The 17,636-nt window shown below is 35.4% G+C and overlaps 1 protein-coding gene and 1 long non-coding RNA gene across 2 annotated transcripts; both read left to right on the plus strand.

The window, feature by feature from the left end:
- The first annotated feature begins 393 nt into the window (after window positions 1-393).
- Window positions 394-8,505, plus strand: LOC112568552. The gene is made up of 17 exons (XM_025245880.1): window positions 394-529; window positions 886-973; window positions 1,699-1,758; window positions 2,286-2,421; window positions 2,842-2,930; window positions 3,386-3,439; window positions 3,911-4,040; window positions 4,448-4,536; window positions 4,918-4,977; window positions 5,356-5,485; window positions 5,677-5,765; window positions 6,220-6,279; window positions 6,433-6,562; window positions 6,864-6,952; window positions 7,462-7,518; window positions 7,734-7,848; window positions 8,391-8,505. Exons 2-17 carry the CDS (start codon window positions 955-957, stop codon window positions 8,503-8,505), a joined length of 1,422 nt encoding a protein of 473 aa, XP_025101665.1. The 5' UTR covers window positions 394-529; window positions 886-954.
- A 478-nt stretch (window positions 8,506-8,983) lies between these two features.
- On the plus strand, window positions 8,984-12,947 carry LOC112569249. The gene is made up of 7 exons (XR_003100346.1): window positions 8,984-9,044; window positions 9,391-9,408; window positions 9,930-9,941; window positions 10,762-10,782; window positions 11,214-11,231; window positions 11,882-11,893; window positions 12,546-12,947. It is a non-coding gene; the product is annotated as an uncharacterized LOC112569249 (long non-coding RNA).
- The last annotated feature ends 4,689 nt before the right edge of the window (window positions 12,948-17,636 follow it).

Genomic DNA, 17,636 nt, shown 5'->3' on the forward strand with positions numbered 1-17,636 from the left:
GGTAAGTATGATAGCCAATTCTAGTACAGAAAATGAGATTTTTAATATGCTGCCTTCAGAAGCACATCTGCCAGTAGATTATCAAGACTCCTTACCAAAAATATATAAGAGCTTAAAAAAAAACAACCTCAAGCAAGGGCATAGCTTTGTAATATCTATTTTACATAATGTGCATAAATAAGGTGAGTAGTTGGGATGTTTTGGTTCGCATGCTGCACACACCAGAATTTTATTTATTTACTGAGGCCTTCGCTGCCTCACTCAAGATGTCCAGTGTCTCAAAGGTTAGAGCCTCTCACCAATACAGTAAAGGTTGGGAGTCCTGGGTTCAGGAGAAGGGAATGTAATTTCTGCAATGTCTTGCTTTAAATATACCGCTTCTATCTATATCAGATCCGGAAACATATAACGGATGTACAGAGATGGAGACAAACGTCACAGATATCTGTAAAGGAAAGGCGAAGCCAGTGTTTGAGAAGTCATTTGGTGAAAAAGCTTGTCAGAAAACCATTGACCAAACAGCTTGCAAGTCAGTCAATAACCCATATTTACTCGCTATTTTCCACGTGTGATGATTGCAACAGACTCTCTCTCTCTATATATATATATATGAAAAATATGAAATAAAACATTGTGAGAAAATTAGAATAAAAATTAAATTAACAATTACGAGCAGTGCCTATTTCACAGGTGAAAACACTGTGAGAGTAACTTTAATATAACTTTATGGACAATTACTGGCTTATTAAAAATAATATTTTCAAATTTCTTTATTGTCATCATAAATCTTCTGAGGAGTATTTGATTATACAATTATTTTAAGGAGTTGTTCAATATTTTTATCAAATTTGTCTAATGCAAAATTGTGTGACATAAACATTTCAGTGAGTATAAATCCATGAAGAAGTGTATCCAGAATGGCGTCGGCGCACATGCAAGCCTTTGGAAGGCGAGATGGCCCCCGAACCTATCAGTATGTAAAGAAATCTCGCTTTAATAATCTTAAATTTCCCAATAAGATATAGGAATTTCAAACAAAATATATAAACAGTAGTTGATTAAAAAAGAAGGTTATTGTTTTCAATATAAAAGAGCCATGTAACATCTTAAGCGATAATATGTTATCAAAGGAGAGCTAGATACACACATTTGGTAGATCTTAATTTTTCAAGGATTTTTAATGTTTAAAACTCCCCAGTTCCCCGTGAATTTACTTAATGTATATACATATCAAACACGATGCGTAAACAGTAGCTGATTGAAAACGAGAATAATCGTCGTTAATATACAAGAGACATGTAACATCATAATGATCATTCTGTTATCCTGGGGAGCTAGACGCATGCATACAGTGCGTTCTTAGTTTTATTGTAATGTTTAGAAGTTCAAAAGCCCCTACATCTCATCTCGCTTTCTCAATGTTACAAAGAAATATGCACTCTATCCTTACTTAGAATTTGGCACTCAAAAATGTTTTTTTTTTCATTTACGACAATTTGTTACAGATCTTTTCAAATGATTTGTTTTCTGAAAAAAATTATGTCTCTAGCAAACGCTTATTTCAATTATTTAATCCTTTCTTGATATATAGATCTATCTAGGTGTTTTTCTAAATTGGAAATGGATCGTTTGAGAATATTGCTGAAGGATCATAAAAGTCAAAATGTGCAACTGTCAAGTTTTATTTTAATTTTTTAGTGGTTGGAATCAAGTGTTCACCAAAGAACTTCGAAGACTCATGCATGCCAAAGACAACGGGTGCGTTATTTTCTTTGCTTATAAATAGTGATTTGTATTAATACACCTACGTGTACTAACTAGAACAGACACAATTCAAAATGTATGAACAGGTCTAACATTAAATGTTGACCACAAACTAAAACACTTCAAGTAAATGTGCAGGACTGGACAAAGGTTTCGGGAAATGTAAAGCTGATAGAAATGTCAAACATAAAGAGGGTGATAATACTTTCTTTAAAAGATGACCAACTGAAGTTTCTATTATTTTTATCCATTGTATGTTGCATTTAGATAAATGTTCTGTGGGGCTGTGTAAGTTCAAACTCAAGTATATATTTCGTAATGAGTGTAGAAGCAAATGATTCTAAGAAAGTTATAAAAATGCCTATATGCCAGAAGCAGCCTCAAGATTCATCATTAACAGAAATCTGTTTTAACTAGACTAATAAAAAGAACGACAAAACATTGTATGTTTGATTACAAGAAAGAAATCTGCTAACTCTGTCAATGTCTTGCTTTTAAACATGTGTTTCTGTGTTTATCAGGTCTAAAAACATACCCAGGGTGTGCCGAGAACGAGGCCGTCGCCATAAGTAAATGTAAGATGCATTCCAAGCCAGTTTTCATGAAGTCATTTAACGAAACATCTTGCGATTCAAAATTTACCGAAGAGGCTTGCAAGTGAGTACATAAAAAATGTATTCGTCTGTGCCCTTTTCTTTTTATTTTACCAGCTTTTACACAACAGGTACACGTAGTTACACGCTATATCTATATCTATTTCTATAACGTTATTTTAGGATACAAATGTGATTTCCAGTTTACAGTAGTGTATTTTTGACATGTAAAAATATTATAAGAAAAGAATTATTTTCACTTTATACAGCATCTCCAGCTACTAAACAATTAATACGTTTACATTCTATAACTGTAGTCGTTATTTTTTAAAGGATTTGTTGCCTTTATACTTAGACTGTTTGGGATTCCTAAAAAATTGTAACAACACATGTGTTTTGTAATATGCCAGAAAAAAGTTTTTTAAAATGAAATCTTTAGCATTTTGATGAAACTGTTTTGGGGGGAAATTGTCTGACATTACAGTGAGTATTATGCCATGAAGGCGTGTATCAAGAGCGGTACCAGCGACACATGCAAACCTTTGGAGGGCGAGATGTACAACAAACCTATCAGTATGTATGAAAACATCCCTCTCATGATCTTAAATTTAGATTATAAACAAGAACAATCGTTGTTAACATACAAGAGATATGTAACATTATAAGCGTCAATTATTTTATTCTAGGAGAGCTAGTAAAACCTGAGAAGAATACAATACCCTATCGTTCTGTAGAATGTCAACACTGGCTCCTTACATTTCCTTTCGGCGCATCAATGTTACAAAGAAAGACTGTACACTATACCTACTTAGAATGTTTCACTAAAAAGAAAAGCTTTTTCATTTAAATGCTAATTTTTACAAATTTCTTGTAAACGATTTGTTTTCTGCAAACATTCGAGGTTCTAACGAACATTTTATTTCACCTATTTGTAATCTATTCTTGATACACAGATATATCTAAGTGTTTGTCTTTATTGTAAATTAAATTCTTTATTGCTACTGTCAAGTTATATTTGAATTTTCTAGTGGAAGGAATCAAGTGTTCACCACAGACCTTCGAAGACTCATGCATGCTAAAGGGTGCGTTATTTTCTTTCCTTGAAATGATGCTTTGTATTAATACACCTTCGTTTAATAATTAGAGTAGACACGTCAAAGTATATAGACAAAAAAAAAAATAAATAAAACATTAAATCCTAACCACAAATTAAACAAATCTGTCTGTAAATGAGAAGTATTTAAACATGGACAAAGGGTTCCACGAAGTGTAAAGCTGATAAAAATGTCAAACAAGAAGAAGGGGGCAAAATTATTTTATTATTTTTTTTTTAACAGACGACAAATTAAAGGTTCTATTATTTTCGTGCGATGTGTGTTGCATTTCAACTTCTTGTTTCTTCTTGTTCCAAGTTGTACCTCGTGGAGCAATTCTGTTTCAACTAGACAACTAAAACGAAAGACGAGTCATTGTACGTTTCTCTAAAGAAAGAATGCTGGAAACTTTTCCAATGTCTTGCTTTAAACGTTTGCTTCTATATTTATCTGTTCCAGATACATACACAGGATGTACAGATGAGGAGAGCACCACCATAAATACCTGCAAGGTGCATGCTAAGCCAGTGTTCGTGAAGATATTTGGCAAAATGTCATGTATTTCAAAATTAACCGAACACACTTGCAAGTGAGTCAATAGACCATTATTTTAATTGTTTGTGATTTTGTTTTTATTTTTCAAGCTTTTAAAACAGGCTTAGGTAAATATATGCTTGATATAGATATATACAAATATATATATATATATAACATAACATTTCAGGATAAGAAAATTGTTGTTCAGTTTACCATAGTCTCTACTTAACATGTAAAAAGATTGTAAGAAAAACATTATTATCACTTTGTACAGTATCTCCAGGTTCTTAAGACAATATTATAGTCATTGACTATATTCGTGGACTGTGTGGCATTTCTACAAAATTAAACAACACTTATGTGTTTTCTAAGAAGCCAGCAAGTCTAAGTTTTTTAACGAAATTTTTAATAACTTGATGAAGCTGCTTTTTGTAAAATTGTGTAACGTACACATTACAGTGAGTATAAATCCATGAGAGATTGCATCAAGAGCAGTACCAACGGCACTTGCAAACCTTTGGAAGGCGAGATGGCCACCCAACCTATCAGTATGTACAAAAATCTCGCTTTCATGATCTTACAATACCTTATCTTTCTGTGGAGCTTCAACACTTTGTCGGGCTCACTACATTACTTTTCGCCTTATCAATCTTATAAACAAAGACTGCAAGTATATCTATTTAGAATGCTTGACTATAAAAGAAATTATTCTCGTTTGTTACAAATTGCTACAGTTTTCTTAACAGGATCTGTTTTTTTGCGAAATTTTCTGCCTCTAGCAAGCATTTATTTCAATTATTTGCAATATATTCTTGATAAGTAGATATAGCTAAGTGTTTTCATAATTGTAAATGGATCATTTGAGAATATTGTTTAGGGATAGTGAAAGTCAAAGTGTGCAACTGTCAGGTTATATTTGAATTTTCTAGTGGCAGGAATCAAATGTACACCAGAGAACTTCGAAGTCGGGTGCATGTCACTGACGGACGGTGCGTCATTTTCTTTCGTTATAGAATGGTTATAATGGTCTAATAATTAGAACAGACGCAAGTCAAAATATATGGACGGGTTTATGGTAGATGATGATGACGACGACGACGACGACGACGACGACGTAACCTTTGCATTTTCTATTATTTTGATGTTGCCGTTTTTCCAAATCAGCTGTTGTATGATTGTAAAACTTTGCATTGAGAAATATGTAGCATTGTCATTGTTATTATAAACACATCTGCCAGGAATAACACAACGATTCAGTTTGACCTAGACTTATAAAAAGGACGACGAGACATTGTACGTTTGTTGAATGTTGTAGAATTATTCAATGTTTTGATTTAAACGTGTGTTTTTATCTTTATCAACTCCAGAAGCATACACAGGGTGTACAAGGAACGAGACCGCCGTCATCAATAGCTGTAAGATACATGCAAAGCCAGTTTTCAAGAAGGAATTTGGTGAAATGCCTTGTAATTCAAATCTTACCGACCTGGTTTGCAAGTGAGTAAATAGAGCATTTAGTTGTTTGTTTTCTTTCTTTTTCATACTGCTAGGCAGATGTAGTAGTCTGCTTTGTATCTCTATATTTATATGAATAATTTTAGGATAAAATATTGCTTAGTTTTTTAAATGAAATCTGCAATAATTTTATCAAATTGATTTTGGAAAATTGTCCGACATAAACATTACAGTGAGTATAAAGCCATGAAGACGTGTATCAAGAGCGGTACCAGCAACACATGCAAGCCTTTGGAAGGAGACAGGGCCATCCATCCTATCAGTATGTATGGAAATATCCCATTCATAATCTTAATTTCGTAATACAATATAGGAATTTCAATCACAATACGAAAAAGTATTAGATAAAAAATAAAATAGAAGATTATTGTTTTTAAATGCAGAAGAGCCATTTTTGTTTCCGCACACTTATATATATATATGAAACACTTTTGAAACTTAGGACCTTAAAAATAGAAGAAGATTGCAAAGAAAAGTACCACATCACAATATCTTTTTAATTTAAGAAGAGATCGCCATCGTAAGAGTTAGTTGTTTTACCGTGAGAGAGCTAGAGCCATGATATTAGCATGCCCTAAGTTTTAAAGGTGTGTTTCATATATATATATATACAAAGGTGTGTGCTAAACAAAAATGAATCTGATTTAATGCTGGTAAAAGTTAAAATTGCTCATCACTGACTACTGCAACTGTCAAGAAACATTTGAATTTTCTAGTGTCGGGAATTCAGTGTTCACCGAACAACTTCGAAGATTCTTGCTTTCCAAAGATGAAAGGTATGTTATTTTCTGGTACATGTTATGCTTTTTATTGACACACACATAGATGATAATGAAAAAAGGAAAGTTTCCATTTCTTATAAAACTGATCATCAATGTTAACTATTGCACTGTCTTGATTTTAAACGTCTGCTTCTTTCTTATGTCAAGAAGTATACAAAGGGTGTACAGAGAACGAGACCACCTTCATAAATAACTGTAAGATGAATTCCAAGCCAGTGTTCAAAGAGTCATTTGGTGAAAGGTCTTGTGAATCAAACCTTACCGGAAAGGTTTGCATGTGAGTCAACAATCCAATTAAATATTTTTGCCATCACCTGTCAATAAAACTCTTTCTCTACTCAATGAACAGACTGCTAGACGCTTCATCTATCTATATATTCTATAAACTTCTTTTCGTACATAACATTATTTTTCTGATGATTGTTCGATCATATGCGTGAAAGGATCGGTATTTTTGAAATCGATTTTACAATGCTTATTTGTTTTAGAATAAGCCATCAGGAATGCGTTTTCTAATTCAAGGTATACTTTTATCAAACGTTTTTATGTATATTTATTTTCTGATGTGAACATTGCAGGGAGTATGAATCAATGAAGGCGTGTATCAAGAGACACACCAGCGAGGCATGCAAACCTTTAGAAGGCGAGATGGCCACACATCCTATCAGTATGTTTTGATTTCTCAATTTGATGGTCAGATATTTACATATGAGTTATACGAATGTAAAGCAGAGTGTAAAGCAGGAAAAGATGTATAAAAAGCAGGAAAAGATGTATAAACCTATATTTAGCCTAATCAGTTTAAGAGCCTGAGGTCAACTTAATAAATTACTTTTCCCTCTCCTTCTGTAGACTTGCACCAGGATTCATTATACATACCTAACTGTTACCCTACAATTAACATGAGCACAAGAGTTCCATATTATCATATAAATGTAAAATAAATATATCCGCTTCTTCATGTAATAGAATATGTTAAAGATATTCTCAAGTGATTTTTTTCCTGTGTAGATAGCAATGATCTGTTTTTAAAAATATATTTTTATATTGATCTTTTATATATATATATGTGTGTGCTAAATAAACAGGAAATCTATATGTTTTAAAGCTGTTATAAAGCTAAAATGCACTCACATGGAAGTATTGCAGCTGGCATGTTACATTTGAATTTTCTAGTGACGGAAGTCGATTGTTCACCGCAGACCTTCGAAGACACTTGCTTGCCAGAGATGGGTATGTCGATATTTTTTCTACATTTTATTAGAACACATATAAATAATAATCTATGAGTATGATACATATATATATATATATGTTTATAATTTCTTGTTTGGATTAAGTTTAAAGACGACTTGCAACGTTTTGAAAACAGGGAATTTTGTTAACTTCTGCAATGTTTCGCTTCCAACATTTACGTCTACCTATATTAAAGGCAGAATTATACACAGGTTGTACAGAGAGCGAGATCACTGACACAAATAACTGCAAGATGAATGCGAAGCCAGTGTTCCAGAAGAGTTTTGGTGATGCGCCTTGTATAGATTTTGCTCCAGAGGTTTGCCGGTGAGTCGATAGTCAAGTTAAATGCTTGTGGTCTCAGCTGTCAACATCTCTTGCTCTTTTCCACACCACGCATTTTGCTTTCTTTTCTAAACACACACACACAGGTACACACCGTAACAAATAGGCATACACAAAGACAGATGCCCACACACCCAAACACAAAGACAGACAGACGGGTAACGGTCAACATTGTCCAGCGTTCATTTGTGGTCCCCAACCTCTGACCGACCTGGGAAGATAATGGCAGCTGAGCATCCTTAGTACTGTCTCTCCCTACAGATTGGCGCTACAATAGGACGACCACTGTGTTCGGTGAGGTAGCATCCTTAACTTGCTAACCGTTCCCAGCATCCATCCATTTGACCGCGTGTTCGCTTGAACTATGTGCAAGGCAAAAGTGTGACACAAGCGTTATAGCTTTATTTCTAGGTATCTCATGACAGACTTGACTGTTAGAGAAACATTATTATAGCTATCAGAATTGTATTTGATCAAGCTTTGCTTTAAGTATTCTATTAATGTTGTTTTATTCAACATTGCAGCGAGTATAAATCCCTGAGCACATGCATTGCAAGCAAGACCAGCGCACATGCAAACCTTTGGAAGGCAAGATGGACACGAAACCTATCAGTACGTACTGAAATCTCACCAGGATGATAATAAATATGCATATCCATTCTAGAATGAAAACACACTGGAGAAGATTAAAAATGAATAATACATCATTAATTTTCAGATAAACGAATGATTGATAGCATTTACTGATAACTGTGCGAGAGCTAGTAGGTTCATGCTTTCAGAAATTTCCATATTTAAAGTGTAAGATTATCTTGCCTGTTTTCCGTTTATTAATTTGAGAGCTGGAAAATTATAATTAACGATGTCAGGGCACAATTGATGTGACAATGGTATGAGAAGGTTAAAAGGAACACGTGCGAGTAAGTGAACAGTAAATTTTGGATGCAGTTTGGTTTATGTGAAAATTACTATTTTATTATTTAAATATCATGTCACATTTTTGTAATGAGTATATATATATATTGGGGAGCATGGTGTTTATGAGATTAACGGCTAGGATAATGGCTAAATGCACTAATAGTTAAGTATTTAGCTGTTCAATTAATTGTTCTTTTTAGTGACGGGAATGGATTGTACACCGATGATCTTCAAAGATTCTTGCAAAAAAGAGCTTGAGAGTAAGTCCATTTCTTCTTGCGCAATGTATGCTTTTCATAAACATGTATATGCATTAAAAATCTCATTTAAAAACAACAAAAACTATTTTATCATGCTAATGTTTAAGGAAGAAAAAGGTACAGTTTTTTAAAGGAAAAATTTATTTCTGTATGATTTTTTATATATTTCTCACTTCCGCAAACAGGATGCATTGAACAAACGAGAAATCACTACTAAGCTGTTTAATGACCGAAACGTTTATTGTAGACAGCCGTAATAAATATTATACTGTATTATACTAGAGTTTCTGTTGTGTATTGGATTAACGACTTTCCTTACTTTATGTTTTTATTCTTTAATTTGCAGAGACAGAAAAGCCTAAAAGTAAGTAGACGTGTTGCTTATAAATAAATGATTTTAACCCATCAATCAATCCAATCCCTCCTCCCATATAGCCGCATGCTCCAAACACCAGACTTTTCATTCATCTACTTATCTTTCACTCCATTCATTTAAACGCTCATTCACTCACAAACACTACTCATACTTAGACCTCACTAAGAATTTTATTCAATATCACTTTCATGCACTTACTGTTCACAGTAGCATGTAAGAAAATGTAAGCTATGTAAATTAATAGAAAAGAGGTTACGCGCTACAAAAAAGACGATCGCAAACTTGAGATATTGAGATTTATCTATTAGCGTCATGTATGTTACAGATTTCTTTTATATTTCTTTGACCTTTACAGCCTGGCTAAACAAATGATTGAAAAATCATTGTTTTAACATTTGATTATTGTACACATCTGTAATATTTGTAGCGTTACAGGTTCTATCATATGTATTAAGAGATAAATACTTTTCATTATCTTATGAGTTTTTTGCTTTCTTTTTCATTTTCAGTGGATCCTGAAGGTGATGTAACATGATGCTTTGATTCTTTGGTTTCAACACATCAATTTAGCCAAACACTCACTCATGTGGTCGTATGCTACCCATACACCAGCCTTTTCATTCACTTACAATCCAATCTGCTAATCCGTCTGCTAAAGCATTCAAATTAGCATTTACAAAATAGATCAGTTAATAAATAGAAAAATCTTCCCCCAGTAAATTTAAAGTAATAGAATAGATACATTTTTAAAATGATCAAAGTCGCAACTTGGAAAAAAATAATATTTTTGAATTCTACATGCCCTTTATGAGCTACATTTTGTTTTACTTCTCCAACTTTTTAACCTGGTTGAGTAAATTGACTAGTTAATTATTACAAAATTCCTGTTTACTGACCTATTGTTTTTCATTGTAGAAAGCGCAACGTTTCTTGTAGTATATAGTTCATAATATAAAAGTAAATATTTTCCCTTAATTTATATTTGCTTAGCTTCAGTCACAGTAGAACTTAAAATGCATGGTGTGTGAATTAATAAAAAAAGATGCAGAGGCTATATGCTACAAACGACACGATCGTAAACTTCAGATTTGATATGTTTTAATTCTATTATCGCCTTGTGTGCTACAGACTTCTTTTATATTTATTTGATTTCTACACCTACCTTAATAAAATTACTAAAGAAAAATTATTGTTCAAGATTTCATAATTGTAGATAGCTATAAGATTTGTAGTCTTGGGGGTTCTCTCATGTACACACACAGATATATATTGATCTATATATATATATAAAGATATAAATACTTCCCATTATTTTATGTGGTTTTTTTTCTTCATTTTCAGGAACTTCACAGCCACGGGCAGGTGATGAAACATAATGTTTATGATTCTTGAGTTTCAACTCATCAATTTAGTCAATCCACTCATGTGGTCGAAAGCTCTACACACCAGACTTTTCATGCACTTTCTTTTACAGCTAATAACTAGAAATATTTCCCCATGTGAAGTGTAAAGTAATAGAAGAGGTGCAGAGATGTCATGCTAAAAATGATCAAAATAGTAATTTGGGGATATTAAGATGTTTTGATTCTACGTGCCCCATAGGATCTACCGTTTTAATTGCTTCTCTGACTTCTGAGCCTGGTTGAATAAAATGACTAGTTAGTTATTGCAAAATCCTTGTTAAATGACTTTTCGTTGTTTACAGCTGTAAATGTTCTAGTAGAATATTTTATATCATGTACATACAAAAGTTGTCGCTTTGCCTTAATTTATGACCATTTTTTTTATTTCAGAAAGCAAAAAGCCCTCAAGTGAGTATACATGCTGCTTATGATTTTAGACGGCTCTGCTTATAATTTTAGCAAATCACCAGCTGATGTGGTCGCATGCTCCACACATCAGACTTTTCGTTTACTTTTCTATATGCGCACTACTTAGGCTGGGAAATAACATCAGGCTGATTAGACACTGAGATAAAAAGTGTTAATTTGTTTTGCAGCTTTATTTTGTAAAAACTAGAAACTTTCATAAGTACATAGAAAACTCACATTTACAGAAAGTTTTTTTTTATTATTTCATAATTTTAAATACAAATTTTCAGTTTACACATACTTCTAAGGCGGTACTTAAAAAAGCTACTGTAAAAAGTAATGGTATTTGAAAAAAACCCCCATAAAACTGATATTTTGTTCACATAAACGTGCACATCAGGTATGATAAGAAAAGTTCTGGTATGGAAGATTATAAATGTGAATTTCTTTTTAAAAAATTGTTTCATCGGTGTAAACAATCAATAAGTAAGTAGTACATCTACCTGCAGTTCTATATTACCTATCCGCTAATAATAATTTAATCAAAGAATAATTTTTATGTATTATATTACCAGCATGTTTTGTTTATTTTGTCTAACATCCACCCAAAATTCAGTAAACTGATTTATACGAGATACTTTTTGTTTCAGGAACACCCGAAGGTAAGGATCTTGAGTTATAGAAGTTACGAATTTTAAAGATATGAGCAGTAGATAATGTTTAGACGACCTCATTATGCAAAGATATACAGATCCGTTATATACATCACTTATAAATACTGAATTTTTTAAGTAGTACTATAGGGATATCAGCAGATCCCGCAAAAACCAACAACGTCGGTCTACCGACCCTCTCTACCTCCCCGCCCTGATGAGCTTTAGCTAGCAATACTAGGGCTGATATATAAGCTCATCTATTTATGCTTGCCTCGGGGGACCTCCAATATTTTAAAGCTCTAAAGAAGATCTGTTGCTGCCGAGATGTGTATGCCATCAATGTTTCAAGCAACGCCTGGTCATACCAGCAGCTGGTATTATTTACCTAGCAGAGTATAGATTTGTCTTGTAAAAAATTATCTGTGCTTGACCTGAATTGACGAACCTCATTTTGCATCACGAATTGCTGCGATGCTACGACATTTCAGTAGATTTTTGCAGTCACATCAAAAGAGAAAGCTTTCCAACCTTGTTAGGTCGCAAGTTTTAATTACTATAGAGCTAGTAATCACAAACTTAGTAGTTCAAACGTAATTTGTAAGTTGACAATGAGCTGATGTACAAATCAGTTTCATGTTGCAAACAAAATTTGTTTCAGATGGCACTTCGAGTCAAACAGTGGCCAATTCCTTGCTTGTCCTCTTACTAAGTCACATTGTTTTGCTGGTCGTGGCCCTTCTATAGATCAGTTAAGATATTGAGAAATCTGTTACCACACCTTCGTGTGCACTGTATCTCTCTCTAAATTTGGGATGTCACTGTGTTTTCTGTATTTTTGGTGTCCACCTACTGAACTGTTGTTAATGCTAGTAAGCAAATATTGCTAATAAAACTAACCTGTGGAATACTAACCCTAAGCGTTCAGCACTATAATTAAAAGATTAATTATAGACACAAATTATTCATTTCCCAGCCTTTAAACCGTTGTACCTTCGCCTTGTGAGATTTCACAAAGGCAGCGTCTTTAGTATAAATAAAATGATACTTATAGAAACTTCAAGATCGTTTTTGTATACAATTGTATGAAGGTCTATATGTATTGGTTTTCAGTTAAATGCACCATTTCAAATATAATAAAATACTCCTCCTGTCTAGTTCTCTGGACTCAGTGAATGGTTCCCATTAAAATGTTCACTAAACACCTCTGAGTAACTGAGTAAGCCGTTACCGACTTTATCATGGCGCTTCATCAACTGAACCTTCGCCTACTTTCAAACATAACGAAATACCTGATTGATTTTTTTAAAGGGAAGTAATCGATAGTGGAGCAGCTCCTGAAGGTTACAGTAGTTCCCTCCCTTATAAATTCATTCCTTAGTGCACACAGCAGTGTAATCTACCCCGCCGTCGTACATATCGGTACGAACCAGTCAGGGCGGCTATGTGCGGGTTGAGGTCAAATCTGAACCAAGCGCCGAGAAAGAGCAAATGGAAGTTTTTAAAAAGTAATTTCTATTCACTGTGGACAGTTTAAAAATCACCCCCATCATATTATTCTCGTGCGAGGTGGGTTACCTAGAAACTATCTATCTATCTATCTATTCCTCTTCGTGCATCAGGTTGCACATAAGGCCTCAACCAGAGTCCGCCACGATGTCGATCGGCTGAAACCCGCTCTAGGTGACCCCATGTCCAGCCCTTTCCTTCATCTCCTTTCTGTTCTTCTCAGTTTCCTTTGGGCGGCCTCGTTTCTTCGGCCGTCCTGGAGTCCATCGTAGGGCGACTCTGGAAAGGTTGCTGTCTGCTGGCGAGCACATGTCCAATCCATCGCCAAATCTTCGTTGAACCTGCGTGGTGATGGACTCGGTTTCAGTTCTTCGGTGGAGTTCTTTGTTGGTGATGGTGTTGGCCAAAAGATGTTAAGTATGCGCCTGAGGCATCTGTTTTGGAAGACGTCAAGCTTGTTACTGATGGTTTTGGTCATCTTCCAAGATTCTGATCCGTAAAGGAGGTGCTGATCACATTTGACTTGAAGATTCTCAGCTTGATCTTCTGGCTGATGTTTTTTGCCTTCCATGTGCTCCTGAGTGAGGCGAAGGCTGGCTGGCTTTTGCCAGTCGGGCTCGAATCTCCACCCGCATCCCGGTGTTTGACATTTTGGACCCAAGATAGGTGAAACTGTCAACTTCCTCAATCTCTTCTCCATTTAGTTGATGCTGTCTTGGACTCTGGCGTTCACTCTCATACTTTTCGTTTTCTTTGTGCTGACCTTCAAGCCAAGGTTTCCAGCTGTTTCTGAGAAGGCCTAGAAACTATGAACAGTTGAAATATGTAAGTTCACGATTTTTTTCGGTAAAATCAATGACCATTTCTTGGACGTTAGGACCGTTCTTTTTTTATCTGCCTTATTTCCGTAAATTTTTTTAATTTAATGTAGAGATTAACGAAACGAACTAAAAGGGAAATGTAAAAGCAAATTAAACAATATTTATCGCACAAAGGAGAAATAAAATACAAGAAAAGAATAAATAAAGAATATCACAATAAGCAAGTTAAAAAAAAAAAACAAGTATAAAAAAAAAAACAGATTCAATTCAATGACACTTGATCAACATTCAGAAACAAAACTGGCTTCTACAGGTCTACTCATTTTTCTGGCTCAGCCACTAAAGAATAAATTTCAAGTTACTATTTTTTCTCTGTTGCTCTTTACGCTGTCTAGACGTTACAACCGTAACGTCACAGCTACCCTGTTAAGTTCGTGTGATTGGAATAAAGTTTAGTAATATGGGCATGTGAATCATGCACCAGTACCTCAGTCTTTGCAAACAAGCACAACACCTCTAGACTTGCCGCCACCTGTAGAGAACGTCAGAAGTTGTCTTCAAAGCGATAAAACTCAGCCTGTCTCCTACATGCTACATTGCACATGGCTGCCTCTGAGGAATTACTACAACGGACGATTCAGACTCTCCTTGAACGGGACCGTCGCTGCGTGATTGCTCAAGTGCAACAGATAGAACCTGTAATTAACTTCCTTGAAGTAGGACGCTGGGAGATAACAGACTAACAACGTGACATAAAATCAAAGGTAAGCCGTAAATAAATCATTGACGTAAAGTACAATTCTTCCATAAAAGGCGATCCATTTCCGACAATGGCACAGTTTCAAGTCTCCACTCGTCTGGTCGACTGTCGATTCCCGATGGCAAGCGGGAAACTGGAAAGCGTTGTATATTTTATACCCCTCCTATCCCTTCTAAAACTTCATTTTCTACAAGAAAATACTTGCCACTCACTCTATCAGATTTACTCTTACTGCCCGTGAAACTAAATCTTTTTTGCGGTCCCCTTTGCTGAGGCAGCCACTTTAGAAATTAAACAGTTGCGCTATGACACCTAACCGTGACACTGGAAATATTAATAGAATAACTGAGATATTTTTTTCTGCTGAATTTTACTGTAGAAATTAAAACTTATAAAATAAAGATTTCTAAAAAAAAGTTGACTGCTTTTTGTCTTACTGGATGTTACACAGCTAAGGGAGATAATATTTTTTAAGTTTACTTTTTATCTAGTTACTATTCTTGATTTCTTTATTTTAAGGGAAGTAAACGTTAGAGCTCATGTTTGTGCTACAAATTGTGCGTAGGAATAAATATTTACGCATGCGAACACATGCATACAGCAAGTCTCTCGAGATGGTAAATAAACTAGACTAACAACCAATTTGTTAAGCCCACACACAAGGGCAACAAACTCATACTATCTCTCTACCATAAACTATCTACACCAGAATCAGCCTATGAAAAATTCCCCCACTGCCATGAGGGTAATCTTGGAAAAGATAAAGGCAAAAGGAGTAAATCCTTACAGAAAATCCTGATGCTAACACGACATCAGAGGGCGAAAACTGTCAACTATGAAAGTACCGGCCAGGGCCCATGGCCGAAGTATTCGTGACCAGGTCTACTGCCGGCTGCGGGTTACTTGGCAAAGAGTTGCGCTCCTAAAAGTGTATAATGCTCAATGTAAGTACCATGGATACCCGCCGCAAAAAAAAAAAAAAAATACCGGATCGGTCGAGGCCAAGATAATGACGGTCCCAAACTGTGGTAAAGTGTAGAGGACGCAAGACATGAGAACAGCGTAGGCTTCTTCGTGCACAGGAATGTAACTGGAGCTGAACTACACGCGTATCCAGCAGGAGGATCTCAGCTAAGCCCCAGAAACATGATGACTAGAATCGGGAGCCACAACCCTCAGATGACTCACAAACCTCAATGTATACTTGACAACCAAAAGCGTCTTGTCTTGTGCCAGAAACACGTTACAAACAGCTCTGGAAAACGTTAGATTGTTAGACAATCGTCCAGGAAACTGCTCAACACGCGGAGGTCATGTTACACGAATGGCAGACTCGTCAGTGAGGAATGTTTTCAAAACCGACAAGGCGGATCCATCCACGGAAACTTAAAAAACTACGACCTTTCAAAATTCCGTCGCAGTCGACATGAAATGAAAAAGGAACTGCGGTCTTGTACTTAAAAAGTAGAGCAACAATGGAATGGATAAGAGGACGCGGTGTAATTTATCGAAATTTCAGTAGACCGTTGCGCTCTAAACGTTCTTTGCATTCATTTCTCGGTGCGCAGTGAACCTTTTCTTTCTCTCCTCTCTCTCCCTATACCCCAGACACAGCGGCACACACAAGCATACCCCTCTCCTCCCCTGTTCCTCCCCTCTCCTACACACTAAGATTTTATAAAATAGATTTTGTGGCCATGAGAACAGTTCATAGCTAAGAGCGATTAATCTTGAGACTAAACCTACCCAAGCGCTTATATATAACAATAGAACATTCCCGTCATAAGCATCAAATACGTTATCTTGTTAGTATAATACTTAGTACGTATCCCTAAGCTATATATATATAGGTGTGTTGTTACATTTTTTTACGTGGTACGAAATGAATTCTTGAGTGTTGTACGCTGGTTCTCCTTAATGAATGAAATAAAAAATAAGTCTTACGTGAATCAGATCTTTCTCGTCTCCTGTCCATTAAATTCTCGAATAAAAGGGAAAAGTTGAAATAATTACAGAGTTGTATTTGCTGGTTGGTTTATTTTAACGACTGATGTTTCCATGGTTACCTTTCATAGCGTTAAAAAGAGCTACCTAATAAAATCGTCTTCGCTTTCGATACTATCATCGTCAAGCTCCTCAGTTCTAAATAGCAAGATGACTACTGGCTGTCTACGTACTGTAGTGAGTTGGTGGAAATAGTTTCTTCTGTCTTTCTTTCGATACTTTGTATTTTCTGTCTGCCTGCCTGCCTGCCTGCCTGCCTGCCTGCCTGCCTGCCTGCCTGTCTGTCTGTCTGTCTGTCTGTCTGTCTGTCTGTCTGTCTGTCTGTCTGTCTGTCTGTCTGTCTGTCTGTCTGTCTGTCTGTCTGTCTGTCTGTCTGTCTGTCTGTCTGTGTACGGATATATATATATAATTGCTTGTCTAATATGTGTCACAGCTAAAGAAAATTTAAGAGAAACGTGTGAGCTAGCTCTCATTGATAGCGACAGAAAAGAATGTTAGCTTTAAAAATGAATTTAGAATACATATCCGAATTTTTTGTCACGGAAAGTTGTCTGTAGGAGGAACTTCATAATCATACTTGGCAGTGCCCCTTCCACCTCAGTTTTTTTTTCTCTGACTTGCAAGCGATGACTTGATCGCATACGTAAGTCGAGACGTT

Source organism: Pomacea canaliculata, linkage group LG7 (genome assembly GCF_003073045.1).
Source record: "Pomacea canaliculata isolate SZHN2017 linkage group LG7, ASM307304v1, whole genome shotgun sequence".
NCBI classification, from domain to species: domain Eukaryota; kingdom Metazoa; phylum Mollusca; class Gastropoda; order Architaenioglossa; family Ampullariidae; genus Pomacea; species Pomacea canaliculata.

Excerpts from the sequence above, each read along its gene's own strand:
- LOC112568552 (XM_025245880.1), top strand. Across the intron at positions 2,931-3,385 it reads GATGTACAACAAACCTATCA|TGGAAGGAATCAAGTGTTCA; the intron begins GTATGTATGAAA and ends TGAATTTTCTAG. Across the intron at positions 3,440-3,910 it reads AGACTCATGCATGCTAAAGG|ATACATACACAGGATGTACA; the intron begins GTGCGTTATTTT and ends TATCTGTTCCAG.